Source organism: Ananas comosus, unplaced genomic scaffold (genome assembly GCF_001540865.1).
Source record: "Ananas comosus cultivar F153 unplaced genomic scaffold, ASM154086v1, whole genome shotgun sequence".
Lineage (NCBI taxonomy): Eukaryota > Viridiplantae > Streptophyta > Magnoliopsida > Poales > Bromeliaceae > Ananas > Ananas comosus.
In genome coordinates this window covers 112,076-126,508 of record NW_017893328.1, presented here as the reverse complement: position 1 = coordinate 126,508, position 14,433 = coordinate 112,076, and the positions used below count along the sequence as shown (strand labels likewise).

At 31.8% G+C, this 14,433-nt stretch overlaps 1 protein-coding gene across 2 annotated transcripts; it reads right to left on the bottom strand.

The window, feature by feature from the left end:
• Positions 1 to 2,248: 2,248 nt before the first annotated feature.
• LOC109705607 (GTP 3',8-cyclase, mitochondrial-like) lies at positions 2,249 to 7,433 on the bottom strand. Of its 2 annotated transcripts, none has more exons than XM_020226352.1 (8): positions 7,260 to 7,433; positions 7,044 to 7,114; positions 5,665 to 6,306; positions 5,113 to 5,280; positions 4,685 to 4,876; positions 3,918 to 3,986; positions 3,343 to 3,427; positions 2,249 to 2,466 (listed from the first exon to the last, which is right to left on the bottom strand). In XM_020226352.1, exons 2-7 carry the CDS (start codon positions 7,107 to 7,109, stop codon positions 3,344 to 3,346), a joined length of 1,221 nt encoding a protein of 406 aa, XP_020081941.1. In that variant the 5' UTR covers positions 7,110 to 7,114; positions 7,260 to 7,433; the 3' UTR covers positions 2,249 to 2,466; position 3,343. The 2 variants fall into 2 exon arrangements, with proteins under 2 accessions (XP_020081941.1, XP_020081940.1); XM_020226351.1 differs by lacking the exon at positions 2,249 to 2,466 and adding an exon at positions 2,524 to 2,592.
• Between the last annotated feature and the right edge of the window lie 7,000 nt (positions 7,434 to 14,433).

Genomic DNA, 14,433 nt, shown 5'->3' with positions numbered 1-14,433 from the left:
AGATTTTTCACATAAGATCAGTTTCTAAAAAATTTATTTTTTCTGAAATTAAATGAATAAAAATTAAACAATTTTTCAGTCAAAAAATGCCCCATACTATTTTTCTCAATCAATGTATTAATATGATGTGCTTTTTCATTATTTAATAAATGAACTTCCAATGTATAAAGGCTTCTAAATGTTTACTCCTTGTTTAAAATTCAAATCCCACAATTTAATCAAATTAGAATTCTAATTCCCAAAAACGCTACGTTTTCGATTCAAAGTTTATGATTTAAGGTTGAATTTGATGAGAAATTGTTTGTTACTTAGTACTTATTAAGTAACCCAAAATTACCCAATTTTCAATTGTATAGTATTTAGATAATTAACTTGAGATGATTTTCATCTTTTTTTTTTTCCAAATAATGAGATTGAATTGAAAATTTAATTATTTATATCCATATTCAACCGAATTATCCGGTACTTAAATTCGATTTAATTTTGCTTGGATTTTCTTCTAAATATAGTGCTTAATAACTTTAATTAATTGTCATGTTTTGTACTCTAGTACATATTTTTAATTTAGTTCACCAATTTACCATTCAAATTTAAACCCTCTATAAAAAAATTTACAAATAATGCTTCAGAACAATTTTTTGCTTGATCAAGTAACGGCGAAAAATGGGCAGCTTCAAATCAATGGAGGGAAATGAACGGTTGAGATTAGAAGTTTGTACTGAAGCATTATCACTCAAATATTTATTATTAGAAAAACCAATTGAAAGGCCAAAAACTCTGAGATAACTTTGTAAGTTGTTACACAAAAAATAAATAAATAAATAAATAAATAAAAGTAAAATAAATTGTGCAACCCTCAATTTGATATCAAATTAATCACATTTACATCTAATTCAAAAGTTTTACGTAATTTGATTATAAATTATGCATAATATAATCAAAAATAGAAACTTGGGCATTAAGCTCTCAGTATTAATTATTATTATTATTATTACTATTATTAATTATTTTGGCAAAGATATGATTAAATTATTGAGTGTAGGTACAACCAAAGAGGGCATGGCTATAAGTAAAGATGCACAAAAATTGTGATGTTTATATAGAAAACATGACAATGGCTCTAACTTATAAATAAAGTAATTCAATAAAGTAATTAAGCACCAATATATTTAATTTACAATTGTTATTTATTTATTAATATGCATGTTTATTAGTCAATTGGAAGATTATATATATAGGTGAGACGAAGCTACCTCTTTTAATAAACTATCAACATAGGCCCACACTTTGAATGATAATATATATTTAAATAACCAAAAGGATATGTACAAAAAAGTTAAACTTCGACTTTATGTGCAAAAGATATATATCTAAAGTAGATTTTAAGGAAAAAGGAGGGGAAAAAAAGTCACAACCATTGATGTTTGAAATCAGACATCCAATCACCTGATTTGCAAATAAATCATTTTTATTCATCTGAAATTAGGTCAAATTTGTTGGCTATTTATTATTGGCTAAAATAAGTTCAACTTTCTGCTTGTGACAATAGATCCAAAAGACTAATAAATTGAGTTGCGTGAGTTCAATAAGTAGAGTGGGGCTGCGATTCACAATAGGCCTAACATTCAGATGGATTGAGCCAGCTCGAAGTTCGTAAGCACCGTGGCTAGGATCTTAAATATGATAAGTATGTCCTTCCTGCCAACACGTATTTTGAGATAGTTGGTCAGCACTTATGATGCAGAAGTGATATTAGAGTTAGTGGCATAGGTGTTGAGGGGTAGAATGTTAGCGATTTATTATTGGCAAAAATACGTCTAACTTTTTACTCAATTGAGTAGAGCTGCGGTTCACAATAGACCTAACAGCAAAAGGCCAAACGTCCGGATGGATTGAGTTTAAGTCAAAATTCATGACTGTGGCAAAACCTTCAAGTGCGATGAATGTTCCCTTCTTATCAACACGTGTATTTGGAATAGTTGGCAGCGTTTACGATCCACAAAATCACAACCACTAACATTTCCAAACAAGAGATTTGATGCATCCTGATTTGCAATTCTATCCAATTTTGTGGTGCAAAGCTAAATAAGCACATCCAGGCTAATTTTGTTCTGGTATGAAGTTGCCAAGCGGATTTAAACGATTAAGCTATTGCCGCGTCTTCAAATAATTCTACTCAAACAGCATTAAAGATGCCAAATACCAACATAAATATATAGGTATCCAAGTTTTGTGTATATATTACATGTAAGGACAAAACAACATTACTATGTATGATCATTACATGATCTTGAGTTTACAGCTTAAAACAATCCCACTAGTTTACATGTCAGAAGCTTGGATAAAGTAAAAAACAGTGTGTACTTGGAAACAAGACCTTCCACCAAGTTGGTGAGAGCTCAAATAATCTTGATTTTGGCCATTTTGATATACTGTAGTTGTAAGAGCATCAGTACCTTTTACTCCCTGAAAAAAAAAAAAAAAAAAAAAAAAAAAAAAAAAAAAAAGAGGACCCCAACAAAACAAAAAAAAAAAAAAAAAAAAAAAAAAAAAAGAAAAAAAAAGAGGAGCTCCCTCAGAATCCATGATAACCTGAAAGAGAGGTAAAATACCATACAGAATGAATCATCAGCTTTTGCTAGTGACTTAAAAGAGATGGAAGTAGGGAAACATAACATATATATCCAAAGACACTTAAATTCATAGCAACTTCAAAAGGAAATAAAATCAACAGAGTCGCGATAGGTTAAACAAATCGAAATGGCAGAAAGGGCGCGAAGCTATCATTGATGGCCTGGGATTTGTCAAAAGATTTAACGCAACTCATATCTCTTCAATTCTGAACTCCTAGTGAGAGAAACTATCAAAACAGTAAATATAATGTCAGATAACACATTATATATTGCGATGCAATACAATACTTGCCTGTGTTCTACATTACCTATTTCTGGATGGCTACATGATTTCGCGCCGTTCACTTAATTTCCCACCACTTTATAAATTTATGGAACGTAAAACATTCAGCATTACTCTTTCTTCATTTGGAAGATAGGTCTAATGTACTGGACTGACGCCGCACATATTTCCAGTTTCAGTAATTTCCATTTCAGTAATTTACTTCTAATCTGCCCTCTCGTTCAGCGCAACAATGATTAACTTAATCGACACATATTTCCAGCTCAGTATTTTAAACAAAAACTATTCAGCTCACGCTCTTGGATCAACAGTAGGTGTGTAAACATTCATGTAAGAAATTCGCTTCACGTCTCTCTTATCATGTCTAGAAAGGCAGTAAGCGCAACATCAGTAGATAAAAAAAGGCTTCGACTTTTGATAAAATACCTCAGCCACCGATATGAATCATGGGTCTATTTGCTGTCTTTGCTATGTCGAACATCCCCGCGTGTGCACGTTTTTTCCTCTTAACCTGAAAAAGAAGAAAGGCACCTTCAATTCTCAACCTATATAGGTATATGCAAGCTAAATATGCTAAATTGAAAAAAAAAATAAAAAAAATTCTTTTCATAAGCTCCCAGGACATGTTCATTGATTCAAAAGAAGGGGATTGAAATATGTATCCCTGTAAAATCATCTATCCATGTAATTAATCTTGTAAACTCTCTATTTTCATTTATATCCCTTCGAAGTCTAGAATCACATAATATGCCCTTATCTCCAGAGAGAAGAGTAATCAATTTCATAGGCGAAAAAGTTTTGAAAGGAGCTTTTCTATAAGTAAAAGGGAGTATACGTAAGAAAGTACGCTTTTCATGGGCATATATATATGAGTAGTAAGATTTTACGGGGATATGCATGTAAGTAGATAGCTTTGCAGGCGTATATACTCAAAATATCAAAAAAAGAAAAAGAGGACATGTTTCGGATAGTATAATGAATGGGTAGAAGTTTCCACATACCGCAGCACCAATTATATCCTTTAGCTCGAGGTCGTCGACACCAGCACGAAGTGGATCCCTTAAACTCACCTAAAGAGTTGAAATCCAACAGAATTAGTTCTCGTGGTTACTGAAAACATTTGAAATGAGGGTGCCCTTCTTTTTCTTAAAATAAGATGAATGTCGCCTAAAGTAATATCATCTCAATATTTAAATATGCAAAATAAAAGTACAATCTTAAAAACATAAGGGTTACTTTGAACATAAATGTTCTATCCATATAAAACAAAATATTTCAGTTCATTCAAGGAGAAAATAGTAAGAATCTCATGAAGTAGAGCTCTTCATCAGAGAGATGTGACATCAAAAGTGATTTAAACTATATAAAGTACGAGAACTAGGCGATTGCAGGGTTGCACAGGCTTGAATATTAGTTTATATAAGTTTATATACATCAGGTAACATTTCATTATAAAGGCACAGATTCATCTATTATAACAAATAATATAGAAAGGAAAAGAAAATCAGAATAAGAAAGAAGAAAGTGAAGTGTACACAATAATTTCTAAACATAAGCAAAATTTGTCACCGGTTATCGCGTTAACCTGATGAAAGAAATTAACTCTACCAATTAAATATTATATGCTTTGAAATGTTATCTCTTCTGAAAATAGATATAAAATTTATTCCCAAAGTATTAATAATATTACGAAGAATAACATGGGGCATTAAGATCATTCTATCACATGATGAGAAGGTAACAGTGCATGAAAAAGAGCGTAATATACCTCTGAGGGACCAAATAAACACACTTTAAAGTTTCCATCAGCTAAGAGCCGCAGCCTATTGCATCCCGCACAAAAATGCTCAGTCATTGATGTAATGAATGATATAGTTCCAGAGTGTCCGTCGACTTTGAAATTTTTGGCTGTATCTGTAGGGTGATCTTGAAGCCTCCTTACATCCTTAAATTGTTGCCGCTGCTCGATCAATTACCAAAATAACGACAATATCAAATGGATGTAATAGACAGAATTACTAAGTATAAACTCAACTTCTAAGGACTTTGCTGTGATTGCTGTTATCAGCAAATTAATAGAATATGTCCTGAAAAAGTAACAGTTAATTTAGAAGTGAATATTTAAGCATTATATATATTTTTTTTTTCTAACTTCTAATTGAAGATATTTAGTACTTGTCAGAGTCCTAACCTTACCACTTTATCCAACATCTCAGCATAGGGTACTAGCTTTTTGATGTTCCAAACATTTCCATCAAATGGCATGAACTCAATGAATCTAACATTAATCGGCTTCTCTCTCGTCAGTTCGACAAAATCACAAATCTCATCATCATTCATTCCCCGCATTACAACACAGTTGACCTGTAATTGAAGCAAAAAGGAGGATCTAAAAGTTAGCTGCTTCTCTAAAAGCAGATCAATATACATGTAAACTCCAACAATTTCTACTTACATGTGCATCCCTCGAAACTTCAAATTATCATATATGCCTTTAGACACATAATTACTTGCACATTTACCTTTGTGCTTTATCGGGATAACTTTTTTTTTGTGTACAAAATAGCACCTTGAAGAGACACATATGCACATAGATAATTTAGGAAGCTACATATGCAAAAGCTTTTACAAGAAAAACAATGCCCAATCTCATTCTAAAATGAATGGAGATAAACATGACAGAATATGGTTTATCACTAAGAAACCAAAATAAAACAGAAATATAGCAAGTAAAAGAAGCCTCCATACTTTGACAGGATTATATCCAAGCTCGATGGCAGTGTTAATCGACTCCAAAACCCTCGCATGCCCTTTCCGCCTGGTCATGAACTCAAACTTTGCAGGAACCAACGTGTCCAAACTAATATTTATCGCACTGAGCCCACATTCTTTCAACTTCGGGAGTTTCTTTGCGAGAACAATCCCATTAGTAGTCATAGCAAGTGTTTTCAATCCCTTCAAGCTAGAGAGATGCAAACATATATCCTCTATATCTTTCCGAATTGTCGGCTCTCCGCCCGTCAACCGAATCTTATCCACTCCGGAACTCACGAACAGGTCTGCGAGTCGAATAATCTCATCGTGGGACAGAAGGTTGGAATTCGGGGTCAGTTCGACCCCTTCGGCCGGCATGCAGTACTGACACCGGAGATTGCAACGTTCTGTTAATGAGATTCGCAAATAGTTGTGGAAACGACCGAATGAATCGATCAACATGTCGGACGAGGGGTTCTCTCTTGGTTGTGTATCGGGCCATGTAGCACATGAAGTTGCATAACTTTGTGAACTGGAACAGCTCGGGCTATTAATCGTCGAAGCGCATTCATCACTTCCTCTATGTGGGGGACAATTGTTCTGCTTATATCCATATCTGAGTCTACATGCATCAACCTGGCCACAAATTTTATGAAATGAGAACACAATCTTAAAGCTGAAGTTCAGAAAAAGCTATGCATTGCTAAACATATAATAAGAACAAAATAGTTTAACCAAACAAAAGGGCTACAACAACAAAACCATGAATCTTTAAAATGCAGCTCACAATTTTCGATTCACTAATCTTACAATAACCTAACAACCCCAAAGTTTTTTTTAATTTTTTTTTTCCATTGAAATCACTGATTTTTTTGGCAAATTGTGAGCATTTTGGCTCTAACAAATTGATCCTAAGATCTTCTAACTCTTTGCGGAAACATTGAACTGATATTCATAATTAAAAAGAAGCAGTTTTATGGTAATAAGAAGAACACTGTTCTAGTCAAATATCAGCAACAGGGGTGGCTCCATTACAAATTTTCAAACTCAAAAGCCATTTTTTTTTTCAATTTTTGGGAAGGAAGAGGCCTAATTATTCCATAAAACAGAACCCAAAATACAAGCAAATAAAGAGAAAAATTAAACAAATAAAAAAGGGATTTGAGATATTGTAGCTTCTGAAATTTTGGGCTTTATCCTACAAATTACCCACAAACTCCAAAACCCACATAATAAGGGGGGAAAAAAAACCAAACATTTCTACAATTAAACTTACTCAATCAGAGTCAAAAAAAAAAAGGATAAAGTTTTAATTTTTGATCAATTCCAACCAAAAATTGCATATTCATGCTAAAAAAATTATCAAAAATTACCAAATAATTCGTTCTCCGAGAGTCCGAACACCGCCGAACAAGGTCCAAAGCGCATCTCCGCATCATCACCACTAAAAACAAACAAAACCCAATTCAATTATACAGCTAAAAAACCAAAAGAAAAACCCATAAAACCAATTAAAAGAATCAAAATTTCACACACACAATACATCAAACAAGTTATGGGCAAGAGAGCGAGAGAGAGAAAGCTCGCACCTTCTCTCTTTCGATTACTCCCGTGTTCCCGGAATTATCGAAGGAGAGGATTAAACAACAACAATAATATTATTAATTAATCAAAAAAAAAAGGTGATAATAAAGAATAAAAAAGGCGGCTTTTTGAGGAGTTGTTCGTGTCCTAAATTGGAATCGGAAGTGTGCGAACAAAGACTCTTTTTTTAGTTAATACATTAATAAGAGGTAAAATTGTACGGAAACCCCCTCAACTATTTCTAATCTAAAAATTGCCCTCAACTATTTCTTTTGTATTTTTTCTTTTGATTGAGACCCCTCAACCTCTAATTTCGTACATTTTGAAATTTTTTATACTTAATTAAGTTAATAATTTTATTAGTTATTAACTGTTTGGCCTAGTTAGTAAAACTGTTAATGAAATTAATAAGTTTTTAAAAATTTTCTAATTAAAATTACTTAATTTTAAAAAATTATAAGGTATTATGTCTCAACCATTAAAAAAAAATGATAGGTAATGGAGCTATTTCAAAACGTCTTGTAGTTGAGAGGGTCTATGCACAATTTTATTTTAATTCTCCTGCCCCACTAATGCATGCATCTAATTTTTTTTTTATGCCCAATATTTTTTAAAATTAAAATTCAACCCAATACATTTAATCTAAACTATCTAAAGAGCCTATAAATAAAAGATTGTAAATCGACCATACCTAATACAGTTGATTTAGTACCTAAGATCTAAGTTCAAAGTATAATTGCTCGACAATCTTAATAATCAGTAGTTGAAAAATGAACATTATTATCTTTTTTTTTTATTTTATGTAGATTTTTTCAATGCAGTGGAATTCATTATGTGCCAATATGAGATACACACCAAGTGCTTTTTTTCTTTTTTTTTTTGCATTTATAGCTATGAATCTTTTAAGATGTTGTTTGTAGGCCTACGTACGCAGGATTCAAATTTAGAATCTATATCTATGAAAGGGATTTAGTAAGTAAAAATTAAAAGATAAATTGCACGTTTGGTTCTTATAAACTATGAAATAGGTGATATTTTAACGCTCAAATTTTAATTTATTATAATTTCTTACTTATACTTTAAGTTAATTTGTGACTTTATTATAATTTCAACTCTTGCACTTAGTATTGTAAAGAATTCATGTCCGATCATTTCCTTTACACAAAGTTCAACTTTTCATATTTATTCTTACAAAAGTTTTGAAGTTTTTAGATATACCTCTATTGTTAGGATCCGTTAGAAAATTATAGTTAACCATAAGTAAAAAATACTTAACTCTGATTAGTGAATGAGATAAATTGATTTTTTTACCCTTCTTATATTATTTATGATGGTCGAAAGAAAGAAGATGACCGTTAAAAATTTTTGGGAGGACATTTCTTTATAATTCTAACAGTTGAATTTTTTTTAGAGATATATTTATAATGACAAAAATATCATTTTACTTATCTTCTGTTAAAAAATAAACAGTACTCTAACAGTAACAAATCAAAGGGACAAATCGACCTTTCCTAACGCAAGTGGCAAGGGACTTGATGGTTGATATCCGAGATCCCAGGTTCGAATCCTAATTGATTCATATTTTCAGCTAAGTTTATTTCTAAAATAAGTAAATGAAGCGGATAATATATTATCTTTCTCTAAACAACAAACCAGAGGGACAAATATGAATATCATTGAACTTTTGTATAAATAAATATAAAAAGTTGAACTTTGTAGAAATATGTATGCTATTCAATATATTTATATAAAGTTATATGAAATTAATCTTAAAAAATTTTAAAAAAATTAAAGAAATTGAATTATCCACTTTGAGGGTCAAACCCAACAAGTTGAGGGCCATGGGGTTCAACTCTCCACTCCACATGCTAGTGACCAATTGGGATAAGAATACTACCAAGTATTAAAAATGATTTTGTGTTGGGGCCAATAAATAAAAACGCAAAACATCCTTTCAATTACCGCCAATTTTCTTACACGTGTCTGTTAAAATTTGAGAGAACCAACTATTTTTTTTTTTTTTTATGAAAGACAGATAAAGGTAGCACAAACACAAGATAACCCAAGTTTCGTTTAATTTCAAAAATTATAACAATAAACTTACCTGAACCATGTTTGCAAAATCCACTGCGGCTTTCTCCCTTGAAAGGTCAAATCCGAAAAAAAAAAAAAAAAAAAAAGATAACACAACCAACAAGCTTTCACATATGATCTAGGAGGGACTCAAGGTATCAAAACAACGAAAATAAATAGAATGTGAAAAAAAAATAAGCACATTGAAAAAGTATTGAATTGACTACATTGCAACAATACACATATTACTAACTACTTTAATAAAGTGAAACAAGTATACACCTATTACACTATACAGAGGACGAACAATATGATATAGATAATCAATTTTAAACCCGAAAAGAAAGTCGGCTGAGTATCCCGACACGGACACAGAACCACGAATACAATAAGCTTCAAATATAGTAGACTCAAGCAACTTTAAAAAAAAAGAAGATGGAACAACGAATTGAACATGCTATAAAAATAATTTATTAAATATAAATAATATGTAATTTGTTATATTTCACAATAATTAAAAAAATTTTAAAGAGCCTGGCTTGTATAACAAACAAAAAGGTTAGCAGGGAAGGTCTCCGATGCTACCAAGTTATTTATCAATGATGAGCTTCCAAATCACGGAAAAAATGATCGGCTCAGATTAGCATTAGTATCTACACAATTGGAAAAGTATTTGGAAAACTAAAATATTCATATTTTCTGGCATTATTAACTAATTCAAAACGAGTAGTCTAAAAAAAATAACCAGCTGAAAAAATCAAAAATCTATTCAAATTAAAAAAATAAATTTAATTAAATAAAAATCTCCTAAAAAATGATGATAAAAAATTTGAATTTAAGATCAGATGTATTGATTTTACTCTAAATAGTGAAAAGAATTGTCTATAAAAATTTCATTAGATTTGAATTGCTTTACACCGTTAAATTCACAAACGCATCATATCCACCATTAAAATTATCAATTTTGAAACCTTCTGATCACTCGCTAAATGATGATCACTCGCTAAATGATGTCGGAAGCTTATGAAATTTAATTTTCAAATACTTTTAATAATGTAGATCAAGTCTAACAGAGCCGATCATCGATTTAGAAGCCGCATCATTGAAAACAACTCGGTAACACGGAGGCCTCCATGCTACCGATAGTATACCAGCCTAACTCTTTTATTAAACTATTATTATATTTCTTATATGAATGAAAGTTAATAAAATTTTTATTAGTAATTTATATATTTTGAAGGAAAGAAATTTTTCATCATACAGAATTTATTTATATTGTCCAAAAAAATTTGTACACATTCATCAAAAAGCCAAAATATTTATCATTCTACATTATATATGTGTAGAAAAATATAAAATAATATATATAGTAGAACTTACATGCTATTAGGAGCACAAAGGCCTCTATATTCTTATAGCCGTTTTTTATGATGGAATTTTCGAATCGACGATCGGTTCCGTTAGACTTGATGTAGCGTATTTGAAGTATTTAGAAATTAATTTTTTCGGATTTTGGATATCATTTACCAAGTAATTGAAATGATTCAAAATCAATAATTTTTAATAGTTGTTGTGTGCCGTTTGTAAGTTTAACGGTGTAGAAATATTCAAATCAGATGAAATTTTAATAGAAAATTCTTTATATTATCTACAATAAGATCAATATCTCTAATCGAAAATTTTAATAGTACATCATAACATTTTGTGAGATTTTTATTTTTAATCGTTGATTTTTGGTCCTTTCGATCACTAGATAAATAAAATCGAAAAATCGTAAAATTTATTTTCTATATAGTTTAAATATGCTAAATCAAATCTAACAGAGTCGATCCTCAATTCGAAAGTTTCATCATCGAAAATAATTTAGGAGCACGAATCTCTGTCCTCCTAATAGCACACAAGTTCTATTCTCTCTCTCTCTCTCTCTCTCTCTAATATAATATATCATATATATATATACATGGCGCTTCCGCATCAAACACGATAATGAATCGTGGACACACGAGGTTTATAAAAGTATCCGTGCGCGTTCATGGCGTGTCCGCATCAAACACGAGCCTAACACGTGCAAGTCAGACGTGGACACACGAGGTTTATAAAAGTATTCATGATGTATAGCTAACTATGCAAAGATGAATAGATGCTACGAGCACTTTAAAATTTTCTCAAAACACAGTCGCTCAGATATCATATTTTTACGTTTAGCAAGCCTATAAGTCGGTGATAGATAAAAAAAGACATGTAAAATTAATAAATAAGATAAAAAACGAGAATTTAACCCTTTTATATAATTGTGAAAATTTAATTTCAAAGGTGAAAATTAAATCCATAACCTTACAAAACGAATGAATTAAAAATCAACTCTGATACCCTGTTAAATAAAATAAAAGAACTGCTATTCTCTAAAAACTGGTAGAAAATAATATTTTTATTTTCTTTTGAAGCCGAATGTTTTTATATTTTTATATTTAATATTATTTTTTATTAACTTAAGTTTTAAAAAAATAATAATTATCTTATATAAATTAAGATAAGGTAGCATAGCATTATTACCCAAAAAGAGAGAGAGAGAGAAAAGGAGCTAATCCTTTATTTTATTGGGAAAACTTCAAAAAATCCTCATGTGATTTCGTAGTTTCTCACTTTACCCCCTATGGTTTAAAATGTATCAAATTGCCCCCCTGTGGTTTTATTTTTATCTTTTGGGTAGCTTTTTCGTTAATATTTTATTAAATTATATACAAAAAACTTCAGATACCCATCTAGATTTATCAAATATTCACTTTAGTATCCTTTAATTTTAACTTTATTACTGATTTAAGAAAAAAAAATAATGAAATTGATAAGAAAAAGAAAAAAACGAAACCACAGAGGGGCAAATTGATATATTTTAAACCACAGGGGGACAAAATGAAAAACTACGAAACCACATGGGGGTTTTCGAAGTTTTCCCTTTTTTTAAAAAATTGGTTATTTTGGAATAATTTATTAAAAAAATGTTAAGAAGAGATAGGGCATTTGACATTGTACCCCCCATGTTAAAAGTCCAAAAGCCACTTAGTCCAAATGATGCCCCACTTTGAACTTGGACTAGTACAATACTTTATTAGACTTTTCTATTTTGTACCATCACTCTAATCAATCTAAATCCTTCTCCAACAATCAAGGAGGGACTAAAGTTTAAATAAATAAATAAAAAGTTAAGAAGGTTCCTTAAATTTACGAGAAATTTGTGGTAACTCTATCTCTCTCTCTCTCTCTTTTTCTTTTTTTTTTTTGTAATTTGGTGACAGAGAGCTGAGAGAGGGTTCAATTATTATAAAATATGTTATATATTTTAGCATATTGTGAGTGAGAAATAATTAGAAGCCTAATCAGAAACAATACCATATTATTTTATTTGAAATAATGTTTTGAGGAAAAAAGAACGTGACCATCCAACATTCGCTACGTAAGAGGATCCTCGCACGTGTCCCCGACACGCGTCACCTCGATCTCGAATCCATGCATGCTACGTGCCATGCCACGCCACGTCCTCACGTCCTCGTCCCTCCCCTTCTTACAGGTTTATATATACCAGCTACTGCTTCAGTTCAATTCTATAGATGCATGTAGTTTAATTAGCTTGCACAACAACAACAAGAAGAAGAAGAATAGTGAAGAGGGGAGAGGATCAAAACAAGGAACTTATATATTAGAAGAAGATGGAGGCGGGGAAGAGGGCGGTGGAGTCGGCAAAGGCCGACGCGGAGAAGGCGCAGGCGGCTCTGCAGGCAAGGGCGGAGAAGCTGACGGCGTCGCACCCGGCGGAGCAGCACAAGCACGACAGGATCCCCGAAGCCGAGGCCGCCAAACGGGAGGCGGCGACGGAGCGCCCCCACAACGCTGCCGCCGCTGCCGCCGCCGCTGCCGCTGCCGCTGCTGCTGCTGCCGCCCGCGGTGGCTGTCATGTCGTCGGGGGCCAGGCGGCGGGAGGGTATGTGGAGCCCGGCATGGCAAAGTCGCAGCCGATCGCCATCGCGACGGGGACGGTGCGGCCGTCGGCGGCGCATAACCCCCACATCGGCAGCAAACACCAGGAGCCCTGTGGTACCCGTCAAGAACACACTTAAATTGAACTGATTGATGTATTTGATGAGATGAAAGAAATATACGATGAACCATGCATGGAATTAATGACAATAAAAGAAGCACCAGGCAATATATAGAGTATAGAGAGTAATTTAATTATGGCTTGTTTGTATATCAATAATGGTATTGTGTTAATAATTTAAGGACGTATTTGGTTCGCATTATGAAAGATTATAAGAAATAAAATAATATTCGAGAATCTTATTTTTATTTATTTTATTATTTAAAAATATGGCATTCATGTGTTTGGTTCGTACGGTCATATTATTTAGTCATATTACTTAAAAATTATAAAAAATATATAATTAATTTATTTATTTTTTAATTAATTTTAGATAATGCTAAAAAAAATTTTAACATTTTTTTAGAAAAAAGAAAGAGAGAATATAGATCCGAAAAAGAGAGCATAATTAAAGAAATAGGAAGAGAAATAGAATCGAGAATAGAGGAAGTAAGAGAGTTGAGATTTAAAAAAAAGAGGGAGAGAGAAAGTTTAGTTTAGAGAGAGAAAATAAAAGTTAAAATTTAGAGAGAAAAAGATAAGTTTAGAAAGAGATATGAAGTTAGAGTGTAAAGAAAAATAATATCAATTAATCGGCAAAAAAGAAGAAAAAAGAGATTAGACATATTACGATTACCCTAATTCATTAATATGAAGATACCCACCCTCCCTCAAAAAAATGAGATCAGTACTTTGAAATAAATTTCATTTTCAAATAAATTTAATATTACTAACTAGTTTACTTAGTGCGTTTAGCCAAACACCGTCATATTTTTTTTATTTCTATTGAATTACTAGAAATCTTAAAAAAGATAGCGCGAACGAAACGCACTCTAAGTTTATAATAAACTTCTTGTTGTGGTGCTTCATGGCGTGACTTTGCACAATGAATTTTCTAACTTCAAAGCATAAGAAAAGGTATAAATTTGATGGATTCAAAGTATCAGATATCATAATAAGGATGAATCTTAGCA